Source organism: Chaetodon trifascialis, chromosome 9 (genome assembly GCF_039877785.1).
Source record: "Chaetodon trifascialis isolate fChaTrf1 chromosome 9, fChaTrf1.hap1, whole genome shotgun sequence".
In the NCBI taxonomy this organism is placed as follows: domain Eukaryota; kingdom Metazoa; phylum Chordata; class Actinopteri; order Chaetodontiformes; family Chaetodontidae; genus Chaetodon; species Chaetodon trifascialis.
In genome coordinates this window covers 7180970-7199107 of record NC_092064.1, presented here as the reverse complement: position 1 = coordinate 7199107, position 18138 = coordinate 7180970, and the positions used below count along the sequence as shown (strand labels likewise).

General features: G+C 41.8%; 1 protein-coding gene across 1 annotated transcript in view; it reads left to right on the top strand.

Annotated features, from left to right (window-relative positions):
- LOC139336031 (calsyntenin-2-like) overlaps nucleotides 1–18138 on the top strand; it is a 249561-nt gene that overhangs the window by 221443 nt on the left and 9980 nt on the right. Inside the window, exons 10-12 of the mRNA XM_070969883.1 lie at nucleotides 5076–5242; nucleotides 10294–10442; nucleotides 15409–15620. Coding sequence (XP_070825984.1) covers nucleotides 5076–5242; nucleotides 10294–10442; nucleotides 15409–15620 — 528 coding nt within the window. The remainder of the gene's footprint in view (nucleotides 1–5075; nucleotides 5243–10293; nucleotides 10443–15408; nucleotides 15621–18138) is intronic.

The window sequence follows — 18138 nt, the reverse complement described above, 5'->3', positions numbered from 1 at the left end:
TATAACATACTTATAATATATGAGTTAAGTGTAAGACAAAAAAAAAAACATAATGTTTTTATTTTCCAACCACACAACTTAACATTTTATTTAAAGCAGACAATTGTCCCATCACATCGAAACAGTGGCCAGTGGTACAATACTGCGAAAATTTCCCAGGAGAAGAGTGAATGTGCAACAGAGAGTGAAGCAGGGGGTTGCTGACAGTGAGCACATGACAATAACATGAAACGCATGATTCCTGTCCAGCCAGCACGGAGATAGAAAGCATAATGAATGAAGTTCACCACTTCTAATACTTAAGAAACCTTGTTATAAGTTGTCATGTATGATTCTAAGCATTTCTGAAGTTTTATAAAGCCTTATAAATGCATTATAATGTCTTACTCATGTGCTTATAATGCTTAACATGCATGTTAATAATGCATTACAAGCATGCCATGACGCTTTCTATGACGGTCATATGACCTTGGCATGATCAATTCATCCTATGCTGAGAGGACATGTTCTTGATTCTGCACCCTCTTTGCTCCAAAAATAACTTTGCTCATTGTGACCGAAAAGTTCTATTTGCAAAATGCATCAGGCTTGTTTAGATGTTCTTTTCCAAACTTGTGACACTGAATTTTGTGGTGAGGACACAAGAAAGGTTTTCTTCTTCTGATGACTCTTCCATGAACCTTTGTCACAAAAAACAGAAAGCACAAAGGCCCTGATATACACAAGAATGGACATGCAGTCGGAGACAGTAGTACATACATACATGTACTAATACTTTATTAACACTCCAGGTAAACTACAACATTGCATTGCTCATTAACATGTGTGAGATATCCTTGTTGGTGTGACTCCCAGCAACAACAAAGCAGTGGACTCTCCAGCAGCCAAGAATGCATTTGTACATTTTCATTCTCTCCTGTTTTCTAATCGAAGGGTCGCGCCCACTCATCCTTCTTTGTTTACCTCTGAGAGATCCTCAGAGGTAATGCTATAAATGCTGACTGTGCAGTTTTCATACAGTTAAGCCTATATTTACCCTCTGACCTGGCAGACTGTGTTCATGTTCAAAAGTGTCGAATAATCAGGCAGCAGAGAGCAACACACTCATCTCACCTCATTCTTCTTTTTCCTGGACTGTGTAATCAAAAACTGCTGCTCTGCCTCCCTGACTTCCCTGATGATTACACACATGCACAAATTGAAACATAAATATCTGTGTATATACAGTATAATGAATAAATACAGACACGCAGGCACTGATATGTATGCAATTAATCACACAGTAAGTAAGAGACTCACACTTACACTAAAGTAATGATCCTATTTCCAGTTCAGCCAAGCCTCTCGAGCCTCATCTGTTGCTCTTTTGGAAATGACGCAAATGAAAGTGAGTGAAGGAAAGTGAAGATCTATAGAGCATAGAGCAGGCAAAGAGAGCTGACACTACGTAAAAACCAGTCTCTGTAAAGTGGAATGATCAGCGGTTTTATCACCCATATCATTCCCGCTCTGCAGCATCTCAGTAATCCCCTCTCTTTTTTACCCTCTGTCTGGGACCCTTAATGGTTTCTCTGGCCACAGTCTAAATTGATAACATCTGTCAGACAGGGTGTATAGGTAGACATCTAGTGAGAGGGGAGGGGAAAAGGGGAAGAAAATACTAACTGACTTAAGGAGGGAGAGGAGCTGAAGCATGAAGAAAGAGGAAAGACTAAGTTTAGCATAGTTTGGTGTACGTGACCTCGAATGTGATCTTGTGGTTTTATAGGTTCGGCTCTGCTTCCCTGGTACCTGGCAGGGTATCAGCAAGTACTTAGACAGGAGATGACTTTAAATATGCAAAGCTGCTATGGTTATTGTACTGAACTTAAACGAGAGTTACAATGGCAGATTGCTGACAAGATACATGAACGTGGGGCTCTCATACCACACAGAGAATTGTGAATACATGAATTCATTAATAAACAGACCGAACAACATAAACCATAACCACAAGATGAATATTGATCAGGTACGTAATTTTTAGCTAGCATCGATCAATTTTGCATGCTAAAATGAACACTTAAGTCATTGTAGATAGCTAATTAGGCTAAAGTTATCTCCCTGAGTTGATTAATAATGCAATGTTCAACTGCTAAAACAAGAATCTTGAAAATGGAGTCGTAAATATGCACTTGATGGCTACATACATTACATCGTCTCAAAAGACTTTAAGGTTTAAGCTGTATTTCCCAAGCAAAAAAAATCAGCATCCTCAGCTAATTAAGCCTGTAGAACAGTAGAAGTAACCTTGTGTAGAAGGAGGAAGTCAGTCCTGGTATACCATACTACTCACAGGTTGCCTTTGTGTCAAAAGCGTTTTAAGCCTGTCCAAAGCTCGGCAGGACCATTGTGGTTCCGCCAATAAACAAAAGGGAGAAAAAAAATGGAATGTCAATTCAAGTCAAAGATAGAAAACTAAATGTGTTGAGTCAAAAAGTCTGTTTTCTGCTTGCCTCTCAAAAATTCTCACAGTAATTTGGGAGCAGGTGCTTGAGGGCACACAGTTCCACACAAGCATGCTGAGGGAGTTAGACCTACATTCACGGAATTCAAAAACACTGAGTGAGCAACAAAGAGAGAGTGATGACAGAAAGACACAGGTAAGGGGAGAATTCAGGTTTGGGAATTTTTACAGCTGCCCCCATATTTCTACCTGGCTGGCCTCATCAGACTCTTATCTGGGGAAGATAAACCAGGGGGCTGAAATGGTCCCTGCGGAAGATCACACAACCAGTAGGACTGTGTTGTCTGTTTCAAAGACAAAAAGCTCCATCCAACTGGCCATCATGCACAATGTAGCTGTAGTTTAACAACCGTAATGATAATCCTAAGCTCAATGTTTGAAGTTGCTGCAGTCCATTTTCCTACTCCAAGAGGTGGAGCATTTCAGATCCAGGATACGTCACATAGGGCAGTGATAAATGTGCCCACACCATCAGACAGGGTATTAGCAGTTCCTGGGTCAAGCTTAGCATTCTCTGATGAAGTGTAGCCAACGTGTTTTGTATTGAGGATTCCCCCCAATTCTAGTGACTGTAGAATTTTATAGAGTACTTTTTCAGCCACTGATGACCTGGTTGAAAGATAAAGTTTTTCTCTTCAAACAACCACTGAAATGGACTCACTGGCACACTGAAAGTGAACAAGATTTGCGAGGCTTGCCAAGCAGCAAATCCAGTTGGGCATTGGGGATTGAAAGTGTTCCTTAGTCCGTGTCCACCTTTGTGGATATCAGTGCTTCAGTCAGCATAATCTTCAGAGTTAAAGCTTGAAGATTTACTCTCATAAAACTATAAAGGTTTTGCAGGAAAGGCACAAAGCAGCAAGAGAGGTCTAGTGCTCTGAGATGTACATATGATCTCCAACCTGTCTTGTGTCTTTTCCAGTGGATGGTGGTTTGATAAAGATCAAAATAATCAATATATTAGGAGAAATCATGGTTGGTATAGATAAAGCATGGCCAGGGAGAGTTCTCAGGGCTCTTGCGACAGTCAGCATTGTGTCTGATGTGCACAGTAGCCTCTTTTGTGTGCAGGCTAGTACCTTTGTAAGGCGTCTGTCCCAAAGTGGCACATCTCTTCATTCGGGTCTCCAGTAAAGTGAGCCATGAATGGATGAAATACTTCCGTCTGACTCCTCACATTGATGAGGCATGATGTGGACTTGCAGACCTGATGTGACAATTTTCTTTGTCACTGTTTTGGCCTCCGCCACATCTGTTACCCACAGGTACTGAAGTGCCCACCCACTACCTCTCAACATAAGCATTAGCTAGATACCTATCAGCCGCAGATTCATAGTATGACCATGTAATTTGTCAGCTGGTGGAGCCTACCTACTATTAAGAGTACTATTGGATGGTTTGGGTGACTCTTTTTAATCTAGAGAAGGCCGCAGTGTCTGGTTTCAGTCTCTGGTCTGGAGTGTGACTGCTCTCTCCCTCTATGCTGGTGATTGGTGGGGTTCAAGACGAGATGACTGTCCATTTCCCTAATTTGCTGTATTTACCGGTGAACTGATTGCTCAAAAAAAGGCTATAGTAGTGAAGCAAATAGTCGATTTTCTTTAGTACATGGTAAACAGACAGAGGATAATAATCTCAGATATTCAACACACAGTAACTGGCACTCAGGTGGTAAGTATGAAAAGAATACAAAAAGCAACTCTTTGCTGCTTGCCTCCAACAATAGGGAGTCAAGTGAAGTCAGTTTTATTTATATAGCACAATCACAATTCACACTTCACCTCAGAGGGCTTTACAATCTGTAGATCATACCACACATCATTAAACCCTCAATTCAGATTAGGAAAAACTCCTCAAAATTCCTAATAAATATTAGATGAAGGGACTGTTGTATACTTTGGTGCTTAAGTGGATTACTGGCAGAGATAAGCAGAGAAAAAGGGAAGAGGAAGTGAGGAAATAAAAGGAAAGGGATGGAAAGGTGAAGTTTTGATATCCAGAGCTCGTAACCTTTCCGATAATGAGTGGTTTGGAGACTGCTCTTGCTGGTATTGGCCTTTCAAAGGACATACTTTAAATGTGTTGACTTTTTCCTTACCTTTATTAGCCTGGATGGGCTGGCTGAGTAACACTTGCACTTCTACAGCAGCACTCGTTCAGTCACAGAATGGTGACACCAAACATGCATCTTGAGGCCAATTATACCCATAATTTGGTCGTCAAGGCTCAATTAAAGAGTGGACAAGGTCATTGTTTAATGATCTTTTAGTGTGTAATGGACTAATATACACTACATACCAGTAGAGACAAACACGACACCAAGATGATTACTGTGCAGCAGATTAACCCTAACCCATAAATGTCTAATTATATAAAGATTTTATATAATGGGTAGGTTAGACTTTTTTTTTTTTCCCTGTGCAAAAAGACAAAAGCAAATGCTGCTTACAAGCAGTGGTATCACCATGAACGTCAAATCATTATGTGCTTTAAATTCCAGGAAAGAACTGTGAACTATTTGATCTAATGAGCTATTTTACTGTATGTGTGTCTGTGGTTGTGTGTGTAGGTGGGGAGGTGACCAAGCCACGATTCACTCAGTACTTTCGGGGCAGCCTATCTGGACTGACCATCCGACCAGGCAAGATCGAGAGCCAGAAAGTGATTTCCTGTCTGCAAGCCTGCAAAGAGGGGCTGGACATCAACTCCCTCGAGAGTCTTGATAAGAGCATAAAGGTATTCATGCACCCACACATACACACACACAGTGACACCGGGCTATTTTAGACAGGAGATGTAGACTAGGCTTGCAGTGACAAGCCTGACTTTAGTCAACAGTAGATTCAGGTTTAAGCCAGTGGACAAATCCAACTCAAAGTTAGAGCAATACAGATCAGACACTGAAGAAGTGAAAAGGACATTTAAAGAGACAGTCGTGATGCTCTCAGTCACACTGCGTGGGTGTTAACATGCACACACACAGAAGCACACAATTACCTTGCAGTCACACAGATGCACACATTTGTACACACGCACATACAGTAGAAACAAACACACAAGGCTGATTTATTTTTCATGATCCAGCATTCAGCATGTCTCAGAATAGACCAGAACAGGGCGAGTATCTCCAGCCTTTAAAACATTGTCATTATACTTAAAACTGTTGGACTACCACTAAGCATTTTTTGCATTTCCTTCACAAAGTTTCATTTTTACACGTAGTTTTATAACATTCACTTACTATGTTGTACCAGAAATTGGTTGTATATTCTAAATTCATCTGAAAGTAACAGCTTGTCATTTGGGAGAAATGCTTTTTGGCTGTCTTGCTGAGTTACATGAGAAGGTCAATACTGCTGTCATATCTGTCCATTAAACATGAAACTGTAGTCTGGAAGGACTTAGCATAAAGACAATAGAGTCCTGCACATACACCCCCACAAAGCCACAAATTTGACATTTTGAGCTTTGCAGGCCAGACTAGGTGTTTCCCCGCTTCCAGGCCTTATGCTAAAGTAGCTAACCAGCTGCTGGCCATAGCTTTATAGTGGTGGAGGAAGTATTATATATGCTTTACTAAAGTTTAAGCACTTATGCCACACTGTAAAAATACTCTGCATTGAAAATATTACTTAAGTAAAAGTGTACTTTTACATTAAGTATAATCAGGAAAATGTAGTTAAAGTATTGAACGTAAAAGTACTCAATGCAGCAAAATGTCCCTGTGACTCTGTTATATATTATATCATTAGGTTATTATTACTCATGTATTCATGTAAGAACAGGATTTTATATTTTGACAAAGAGCATTGAGGTGGAGCTCATTTTCATTTTGCTCATTTTGTATAGCATCAAAAATGACTGAAATCATTAGCAAAATAGTTACCAATGAATTGTCTGTTAATTCACTAATCAACAGTTAATTTCAGATGTACATTTTCATATGTTCTGTGTGCAGAAATGTTCATTTGTAAAATCACCAGTAAATAAAGCTGTCAGATCAATGCAGTTAAGCCAAAAGTACAATAATCCCTTCTGAGATGTAGTGGAGTAGAAGTTGAAAGTAGCATGAAAAGGAATGATTAAAGTATAAGTACCTGAAATGTACACTTAAGTGCAGTACTTGAGTAAATGTACTTAGCTACACTCCATCACTGTTTATTTATCATTCAAGCATAAGACCAGCTCCTTAAATTGGATTCGTGGTAGCGGTAAAAGCTGCTCCTGTCTATACTGAGTGTTCATTCAACATGCACCTTCCTCTGGCATGTGCACACACACAAAAAGACACGTTTTGAAACCACAACAAAAATTGCCACAACTAAATCACGAGTTTGCTTCCTTGAAACCCCTCAGATACCTTCCCCACCCTCCACCCCCCTTTCACCACCACAGCTAATCCATCTCCCTGCACTGTGGAAGATAGAGGGCAGACAAGATGGATAGGGGTTTGTGTAGACTCCAAGCTGCCCACCTACCCACCAACCCACCCACCATCCCTCAGTTCCCTAAGCTCTTTTTCTATCCGTCTCTCTTCAGTCTTCTTCTCTCCCTCACTCCCGCTGCTCTTTCCATAAAGCTCTTTGTGCTGTGGTGCAGCAAAGAGATCCTTGCCAGCCTTTTCAGAAGACAAGGTGGGATGAGGAGAGAAGAGGAGGAGAGGAGGACAACCTCTCTAGGGCCAGCGTAGTTTATCTTTTGAGAGCTATTTCATTTTCTTCTTTGCCGCACACTCGCCCGACTCCCATAAGTCCATGGGAGGCTTAAGGACAGCATTTAGCCGAGCAGGTGGAGGGCTGGCACAGCACAATCAGAGGAGAATGACAGGGAGGGAAGAGATGGAGGGAGGTAGAGGCAGATAGACGGCCAGTATAGCGACAGAGAACAGAACATGAGGAGACAGCAAGAGAAGGGAAGGTGAGAGGGGGAAAATGACAGGAGGGAGCGAGTGTATGGGGAGTCCCGTGGAGTGCTGAAGTACTGTCACCCTGCTGCTGAGAGCCAGTTTTAGGAAATGGGAGACACTCAGTGCAGTTCTGGCAGGAGACCACTAAACCCTATTTAAAGGAAGAAGGGCCTCAAATCCCTACCATCAAACCCTGCAGGAGAACACACCTCTGTCAAACTGTACTTATGAGCAGACTCCACTTACGATTTTCTTGCCTGTTCACTTAAGGGGCCATGACAGTGTTTTCTTCATGTTTTAGGCCAGTGATCTTGTCCATTTTTATTTCCTTAAAAGTCACACTTGCCACTTTCTGTGTTTCCTGTTGATGGTGTTCATGGTTGACAACATTGGCTCACATGTGTATGTGCTCACAAAGTGAGCTTTCATGTGCAAGTGATTCCAAAGTGGAAAAATCTGCTTCAGACAGCAAACCCCAGAAGTGGCAAATACCTGCTCTGACTTCAACCTCAAGAGAGTCATTTGTAGGCAACTCTAATGTTGCTATTTCACTTTCCAGAGTAGCACGATTAGAAGGACAGAGGACATAGCCGCATGGAGGGGAGGTTTCAGCGAGGCTGAAAATCTCCTAGTGCTCATTCACATCACTGAATCTGTATTCAGATTCTCCCCTCAGCTCTTCCAAAACATCAACAAATCCTCTGTGGACAACATGCTGCTAACCTGCTGTCTGCCTGCTAGTCCCCTCTCCGGCATCTTCATATTGATTTTTGGTTGCTGCGTGCTCCCAGTCTTCATTTTCCTCATTAGCCGCACCACGTTGTTTCTGTCCACCTGGTTTGCGACAAGCTTTGTTTGATAAGAAATCGATTCATTTTACATTATGTTAACTAGCATGAGAGTCTGCAATAGCCAAAAAAAACGATACTACACAGATGTGCAATGTACACAAATATATTTCTAACTTTTTTTTAATCACCCCAAATTATCCTTCACCAGTATTTACCCGTCCAGCACTACCTCAAATGTGGTGCTCCAGAGAGAACACATGGTTCATTGAGTTAGTGTAGAGGTTTGAAATTTGCTGCTTGCTTTGGAAGGATTAAGGACCTTTTAGCTATTGCAATGACACAGCTGAAATGAATAAAGTTACGTTTATTGCTAGACGGCAACCTCTAGTGGTCAGAGTAATTATTACCCGAGCAATGGAGCAAGTCAGGTGATGTATTATAAAGAGCAAGAAAGTCCACATTTGGTAGTAGTTTTGGTGCCTAAGCCTAAACAAACTGTGACCTTGAGAACGAAGGTCAAATATAGCAGAGATCCACCTTTGTTGCAGCAGACGATGGTGACATCTGTCATTTTGGGAGTCATTTAGAATTGACTTATTCAGACGTCCAGGTATGAGGATGTGTTGATCTTCACCTCTTGTCAACATGAAATGTAGGTGTTTTTGTGATACTTTTCCTGTATGACACATTAAAACTGCACCAGGCTGTGGCTGTCAGTGTTTGAAAGTTTAAAGAACTTATGAGTAAAGGAAAAGGAAAAAAGCAGTCAACTGTCCCGGCCCTAAAAAGCCTTGCTGTGTCAGCTATTTGTTTTTGGTTTTTTTTGGTGTGTTTGAACCTCTTAATCACATTTCGACTGACATGATACAGGCCTTAAATGTGATCTAATCAATGTTTTTATTTATTAACAATGGAGGACAGCGTATAATGTGAAAGGGGTTGCTCATAGAGAGAATTATCACCAGACTCTACAAAGCACATTGCTTTGCTTTTATGGCCTGCAAATTAACTTTTTATGATTCACTGTCGCCGCTGTCATAAATGTTGCTTCCAGCAGCAGCAGGTGGCTATTTTCAATGAAAAAGCTCTAGACAACTACTGGACCTACCGAGCACCAAACTACAAACAAGACAAAGTTAGCAACTGGCTGGTGAACACAGTGGAGCATTCAGCAGCTAAGCAGCCAGGTATTTCCCTCAGGAGTTAGACCAATACAAATAGAGTGACTATTGAACTTACCAGCTGCCAGAATATGTGGCACACCTAATGAAAACAAACGCAGTCAAAAACAACAGTCCTACCTTCATAAAGGTTATGATGTTCAGTCCTTGTTGAAAATGTCTCAGAGGAGGTGTTGATTCACCTCTGTGCTCATTTTAGAGGCTGCAGTCTGTGGTGCTGCTGAACTGCATTAATGTGTTTCTGTCTACCCTCACTGCTATAAGTGAGATGGACAAAATAATAAAACCACTTGTCAGTATATCACATATATTAGGCTGCGTTAGTTATAGCTCAGGGTACATAACATACAGCGCTTGGTGTATATTCACTAAGTGTCCGCAAACATGGCGCCAATACTAATGCTGTCCTGTGTGTGCTGAATTTGTAAGTAGGCAGCTCCTTGCTAAAATGTTCATCATATCAACTTTACAAGGTGATACTATCTAATTAATATGGGTACAGCTTGTTGCACTGCCCCCAAGTGGCCAACAACTCTCTTAATAGAGGTTTATGGTGGGTTCTGCTTTACACGCTGTGTCAAAATCCATCAGAATTAATCATATTATCACACAGCAAATCTGAGGCCTGATGGATATTGGTACACAGAGTGGAGGAACAGGGCATTTATGGGGGCCCAGCAGCATTCTTGCCTTAGGCCTCCCTCTCCTGTCTGGCAGATACTATCTTTCTTCCACTTCTTCACTTCTTGAATGCACAGAGATTGTCCAAACCAGACACCAGATAAATCTCCAGCATCTCATTTAGAACTGATTGAGTGCAGCTATGAATGGCTCTGTCCCAGTTATCGTTTTGTCATGAACTGTTTGAGTCCTCTGTCTGTCTAATAGCTGGGTTTTCTCTTCCCACAGTTCCACTTTAACCCAGCCCAGTCTATCTTGGTAATGGAGGGAGAGGACTTGGAAAACATGAACGTTGCTGTGAGGAAAGTTTCCTACATAAACTCTCGCCAGTTTCCCACACCAGGCATCCGACGTCTGCACATCTCCACTGTTGTCCAGTATGTACAGCAATTTTTTCAACTTTCAATCTATGTTTGCATCCTTCAGTCCTCACCTGTTGTCTGTTTCTCTGCATCTCCGCCCTTAGATATAAGGAGCACTAACCCACCTCAACACTTCTGTTCAGTGTTAAGACAACAGCAGATGTCACAGCTTGACTGATACATAATTCCTCTCTCACACATTGATCCCAGCCCCTCCTTTTCTCACTCTTCTCTCTCTGTTTCTCCTTTCCTCTGCTGTCACTTTCCTTTTCCTTTAATACACCATTTTCTGTTCACTGTCGCCACCGGGGGCCAGTTTTTACATTTTCATGTCATGTATTAATAATTCTGCCTGGGTTTTGCCAGAGGAATGAGAGAAAAAGAGATATAAAGAGAGAGTCTGTGAGAGAGAGGGAGGGAGGGAAAGAGAGAGAGAAAGAGAGAGAGTGAGAGGCTGGCTGGTAAAACAGCCTCCCTCGGCGGGTTACCATTAAAATTCATGATTGTTTTAAATATATGTAGAACCCTGCAGTACAGCCCTAGGGGTTCACTTTCCGCCCTCCTGTTGGGTTCGATGCACGGCCGTGGGCCCAAGAACTTCAACTGACACACCAGAAGTGTGTGTGTGTGTGTGTGTGTGTGTGTGTGTGTGTGTGTGTGTGTGTGTGTGTGTGTGTGTGTGTGTGTGTGTGTGTGTGTGTGTGCTCCGCAGCCGTGCTGGTGATGAAGCGAAGTCATCGTAGCTAGAGGCACACCGATTATCAAGGAATACATTATGCTAATGATGGCTAAGCTTGCGTCATTTCTAAATGTTTAAATTAAGTTTTTGTCGCAGACTGCTGACTGGTCTGCTAGCTGTCACAGTGCATGTCTGAGTGTGTGCGTGTGCTTATAAAGGATGGAAACAGCGTGAAACAGTACTTGTGTGTGGCTGGTGTGTGAGGCGGGGTCCATTCAAAAACACTTAGACTCATTGATAAGGTGCATCTTAGCTTCCAGTTTATTTTTATACTCGCATCCAGAGCAGACACCAGTGGAAACTAAGTTAGTTATGCAGAGAGCCTGAAACATGGCCTGCTGCCTCAACACGTCAGCAAAAATCCCTCCTGCTGCAGACAGTGCACCTCACAAATAAACAGAGATGTAAATATTTCCTGCAACTTGCTTCTTGGTAACGCCTAATAACTGCAATTACCGCAGGCATCGAGAAAATAATTAAGCAAACAGCGCTAGTCTTAACAACAACCCTTGTGGGCTCCCCTGTCATATATCTTCTTTGGAACAAAATTGTTTTTTTTTTGTTTTGTTTTTTTTCATGGGAAATGGTTTTGATTTTATGCTTACAGAATAAATACATAAATGTGATGCATACTTCCTCAATGAGGAAACACAAAAATACATCTACACCATAGACTTTGTGGTTTTATCTTTTGTAAACCGCCACACTTACACTGATAATAATCCCTCAAAAGTCCAAAATGTATGCCTTTTTTTAGTAATACAGACTGTTTTTTTATTTGTTCTCCATAAAAACACATACAGATTCAAGCACAGGGCCTCTTCAGATTGTCGATTGTTAAATGGGATCAAAGGTATGAGGATTTGTTTCATGTGTAACCTGCTTGTAACACATAAAATACTGTACATCCAAACAGACTTAGAGAGGCAAGTTTGCTGCTACTGAAGGGCAATGTAATTATTGCATATTAGCGCAAGTCTGGTGACACTAAATCTGCCTCTGTATAATTGCTAATGATTAGATTTTATGAGAAGCATTTACAAGAGTTTGTATAAATGATAGTGCTAGATGAAAGAGGAATGCTAATTCAGCAGTAAAGTGTATCCGGGTAAATATTTTCTGCTATGTCAGGGAGAATAGTGAACCTCTGAGAGATTCTTTTTCCATCCATTAAATCCAGTATGTAGTGTAATGTGTAAAATACACATTTTAACATTCAGTAGGATTGGAGTTACTGGTGTGCAGCTTCTCTACAGCAAATCTGTGTGTAGAGTCTGGTTGATAACACGGGTGATTTAACTTCCAATGTGTTGTTTTAGTGCTTCATCCAGCACACATATCAGCAGAGACAATTCTCGTCAACTGAGCTGGTTACACTGCGAGCCTGAAACATGGCCATCCGCCATGACACGTCAGCAAGTGTTGAAAAAAAACTCCCTTGGACTGCTCCAGACCGCATCACCCCTCACAAATAAACAGAGATGTTAAGTCATTCCTCCAAATTCAATTCAATTTGTTTCGTGCTGACGAGTAATAATAGCAATTACTGCACGCATTGCAAAAATAAAAGTAACCAGCGCTAATCTTTGAAACAGCCCTTTTAGGCTCCCTTGTCATATTTCTTTATAATTAAGTTGGACTGGCTCCAGTTTTTTTTTTTTTTTTCAGCTCGGTAGGCCCATGCAGCAGCCGTCTCCCTGCATCACTGAGTTTGTATCTCCCACTGCTCACAACAATGGCTCCGTGCCCGAACAGCGAACAGACACACACCACTGACTGTGGCCACAGGAAAAAAAAGGAGCGATTGCACGATGCCCCCAAACCTGTTTTTGTTTCAGACCGTGCACCGAGACAACTGACTGCAGAGGATTAGAGACAATAGTTAAGTTTCCATCAAGCTTTAAGGTTAAGGTTCAGGGATTTCTTGTTTCCATATTTCAATAAACTAGATATGAATTTGCTCTTTTTCCATCAAGTTAAAGCCAATAAGTAAGCTTCCTGACCGTAGAACCATATCGAAAGCACTTCTGTGAAAAGTGAGTTTGTCCTATTTGAAGACCAACAGAGAGAAAAACTAGGAAATGTGCTTGGCGTTTTTTTAATATGTTAGCCAATGGTGGTACCAGGGTCATTAGATATTTTGGTTATAATATTTTTAATGAATCATTTCAAAGATATTTCAGCCTTATTCACTTTTACTCAACTTCTTGTGGGTGTTATGCCATCAGCGGCAAATACAACCCCATTGGTCATTTTGTGCATGGATGAGACAGTGTGTATGATAAGTCGCTGCTAAGCAAATATTTGCATAAATATAAGCGAATAAACTCATCTCATACAATATCCAAAGCCACTTTTTAAATGTTTTGCTTTGACATTCAGCCAAGCCTATTGCTTTTCATCGCCATTTCCTATTCAGCTTTTCAAATGCAAGTAAAAACACCCAGCCAGAGAAAACATATGGAAATTCATCATATGGATTTATGGATCGCACCATCGTTTATATTAGAATGCAGATGAGAAAATACAGGATGCATCACAGCTGAAATCATGTAGCCCAGGTCTCAATGCAAGAAATAAGCTTGCTATGATTTCCTCCTGTAGCTGCCTGCAGAGCTACAGTAGGCAGAGAAAGCATCAGTGTCCCTCCCACTGACAGATGTTTGTGTGTGAGAGACCCTCAGTGAAATGTAAAAAAAAAAAAAAAAAATGCTTGTTTGTTCAGCTTTCACGGCTTACACCACCGCCCCCCTTCTCTCAGTCCCCCCGTCCTTTTCTCTTGTTTTCCATTTGATTGATGTGTAATCTGCGGTCCTTACGCTGTGTGTATGCGTGTATCAACCGATGCATCAGAATGGCTGTGAGTCAGATGTCTGCACTCGTCAGTGTGAATATGGCTGATCCGCGTGTGTCTGCTCTCCTCTGGCTGCCTGTGTCTTGCTCAAGTCCAAGAGCTGATATGTGTCCATCCAGGCTCACTGCTGCAGGCCTGTGCCTGCTGACAGAGCTTTTCACCCCCTGAATAAATGCATGCACTGTGGTCTGCATGTGGATTTAACAGCAGGTCCTGTTGGTACTGATAAGCTTTACTAGCTGCTGTAATGCTGCACAGTTTTACATTCTGATGCTGAAAAGGTACACAGCAGGTTGTGTTAGGGTGGCAGCTATTTCACAAAATGTCTCTTCTGTCAGGATGTAGTGCTGTGCATCAACTGGACAGTCTTTATATTTGACCTTGTCTTCACTGAATAGAGTCCAGCCATGGTGAGTGGTGATAGCCAGAGGTTGTAAATAAAGTGGAAGGTTGTGATTGTGACAGATTTCAGTTTCTGTAGTACTTGTCACCAATGAAAAAAAAACAAACAAACAAACAAAAAAGCATGTTGTTATCTAGGGGTAAGTACAGACAGAGCATCACACCGTACACAAGAGAACGATCCTTTATTTCCGGATGCAGCTGCTAATTAGCATATGAGAAATGAGGCAGTAGAAAATTAAGCATGAATTAGTTTTCCCTCCCTCCCTCCCATTGTAAAAGTAATTAGTAAAATTGTACAGCTTCTGAAAAGAATATCAGTCAAGCATTCCTGTTTTTTTTGTTTGTTTGTTTGTTTGTTTGTTTTTTAACAAATTACACACTTTTTTCTCTGTAGAACTTTGCAGGTCACAGGACATAAAGGTATAGTTTGGTATTTCAGGAAATATACTCGGCTTTTTTGCTGAGAGTTACATGAGTTTGCTGATTGATACCACTCTTGTGTCTGTACACTAAATTTGAAGCTACCACCAGCAGGCGATTAGCATAGCTTAGCATAAAGACTGGTAAGGAGGGGAAAACAGTTAGGCAGGCCCTGTCCAAAGGTAAGAAGCATCACTTAAGCTCACTAATGAACATGTTATATCATAAATGACAGTTTGTGGTTTTAGCTCAGGAGGTAGAGCGGTCGTCCACCGATCAGGAGGTCGGTAGCTCGATCCCGGGCCTCAGCAGTCCACATGCTGAAGTGTCCTTGGGCAAGATAGTAAATCCCAAAACTGCCCCTGATGCTGTTCCATCAGTGTGTGAATTCATATGTACGTTTGGATAAAAGCATCTGCCAAATGACTTATTGTAACTGTAATTGGTGTAGCAGATAGGAAAACCAGACCGCTGCCAACAGTGTCAGCTTATTTTCTTACATCTCAGTCTGTCACCCAACTCTCATTCTCCTGCCTCTCTTCACCTGTCTTTGTCCTGTCCAGGTGTTTTGGTGAAGACACTTGTATCACCATCCCAGACATTGATGCGGTGGTGATGGTGTTGCAGCCCAGTGAGCCCAGGATAACCATCGCCGGAGTGGAGAGACTCAATCGGCCGGCCTCTGACCTCAGAGCACCAGGAGGCATAACTCTGTTCCAGGATCTTCACATCATCAGCACAGTCACCAGGGCAGACGCCACCATACATCACACAGGTATGGACTCACATGATAATAAGCTCTGTGTTATGTCTGCTTCCATCGTACTTAAAACAAGCTCAAAGTGGCTTAAAAGTACATTTAGTCGCTTATGCTACTTTTGAAAGTACAATGGTAATGTATCTTTATTGGGTACTCTCCCAGTGACAAGCTCATGCATCCAAAAGTATAAATGTAGCTCACATAGTGGGAGATACATACAGTACCTCCCTGCAGGTAGAAATCTGTCTAAACTAAATATTTCAGCAGTTTTTCATATTGATAATGTGTTCACTCATTCATGAAGTCCCATAGCCTATGCAGCGCCACCTGTCTCGCGATCAGAGCAAACCTTCAGAGAAAGCTGAATATTTCATAATGCCTCATGAGACTATGAATCAGCAGCAGTAAGCGTTTCTTTCATCTGGTACGTTTGCATGCACCGGGAACTCGACAAAACAAAAGTTGTGCTTTGGCTTTCATACTTCCAAATTCTCTATCTTGGAAGGAGCAAAGGCTATCAGAACTTCAGTAGGGTTGTTACTTGTGAGTTTGTCTGATTTGCACCAGAGGTGGAAGATCCTTTACTTGACTGTCAGTAAAACTCAAGTTTATCTTCTATGTGTGGGCTTGTACAATCTCTAGATTCTGTTGGCTCGGTAAAAAAAAGGGCATTGCTTTGCAAATATGGCGAGACAGTATGAAACTCTTGGCTTCAACTCATACCTTTCTCGCCTGGGCTGTTCTGTCGGTCAATAAATTAGACTGCAGCCAGATTCCTTTGAAAGTAAACAAGTGTAAACAGAGGCTCTGCTGACTGAGGTCCAAATACACACCTGTGATCCATGAAAACACTCTGCTAACAACCTGCGACCCATGAGCTGCTCTTCAAGTGTACTTTCATATGATGGGCAAGTTTAGCTAGTCACTTTAAGTCACTTCAACTGGATACATTTATGTATACGTCCCCCAAGTTCAAGATGAGTCATCAAAAATACTTTGACATTTTACAAGAAGAGAAAAGATGAATTTTGATGTAAAAATACCATGAATGTAAGAACAGCTAGTACCACTGACCAACTGCAGAACTGCAATGAAAAGAAATCCACCCAAAATCCATTTCCTCATAAACAGAATCTATAAGAGACGTCTGTGAAACTGCTGACAGGACACCTCCAACTAAAAACAAGGTTATATACTCTTTGTGTTATGAATTTTACCTCAGAAAGGTTTTATACCTCCACTTTCCCAACGCCTGAGAGAAGCGAATTTTCTACGTGTGATGTCATCTCTATGTAAAGTCTGAGTAGGAACCTGAGGAGGAGAAACACTAAAGTGCATGTGCAGTGGGCCGCAGACATGGAAGCAAACGCGGAAGCTTGAAAATTTATCTTGTGTTGCTTGGCGAGCAATTTTCATTCAATTGAATGGGCACCATATTGGTCTGAAATTTAAAAAAATGACTGTCTTTGGCATACAAGAGGAAATAAGTGAGCAATTGACACAAGGATGCTGGATCAAAACTTGGAAATGTAATTGTATTTCACTGAGTCTTTAAAAGTAAAATGACTCATTATGCAACAGAATGGCCATTTGTCTTCTTTATATACAGTTTAATCTTTAACAGTGAGTCATCTTTTTTAACGCCCTCACCACATCTCATGTAAACTCTTAATAAATAACTACCTAGCTTTCAGAAAACTGAAGTATAAAGTATTTACCTCCAAACTGTAGTGGAGTAGCATCAAATGGGAACTGAACTGGAGTACAATACTTCAGTAAATGCACTTCTGGTTTGAACATACAGCTAAACTGTAACAGTTGAGGACAAGTGCCCCCTCTCACCAGCTGTAATCTACAGTGTAAGCTAGAGCCATTTGTTCCACGTAGCTCCACTGACCTTGCCAAAATTTTGAGTCAATTTGCTGCTGCAGAGTCCATCCCTCTCCATACAAGTCTGTCATATACTCTCCTATCTGTCCCTATGCGACTGCAGACCCCCCCTCCTGCTGAGTAAGACCTGCACCTACCACAAGACTGATTCTGAGGGTCGCGCTGCCTTGACCAGCAGCAAATGAGTGTGACATTTAAATCCCGGCAGCTATAGCCCCGTCCAATGATTTGACCGCTGTGGCGGGAACAGCCCGGCTTGGCCCCAGGCCCCGCCGCTCGCAGCCAATTAGGAGCAGATAAGCAGAGCGAGAAGGAGGTTTTAGCCCTCCATTGTGCATAATGCGGCGAAGGAAGAAGAGCAGAAAGTGGCATTGCTTTCAGGAGCCGGTGTAGCTCTTTCTGCTGGTGAAATGGAGACTGCAGCTGGGGGGAAGAGATTAGCTGGAAGCCACAGAAAGACACAGAAATGGAAAGAAAGAGAGAAGAGACACGAGGGGAGAGAGTGTGTGTGGGATCGGGAAGCGCGATGAAGTTCCATAATGAGCAGATTTTGTGTTCTCTCAAGGCTTAAAGGATTCAAGATAAATCACATGTTTCTTTTGCGGGGCATGCAGTAAGTTTCTTTTGGGCTCTGTTAATCACC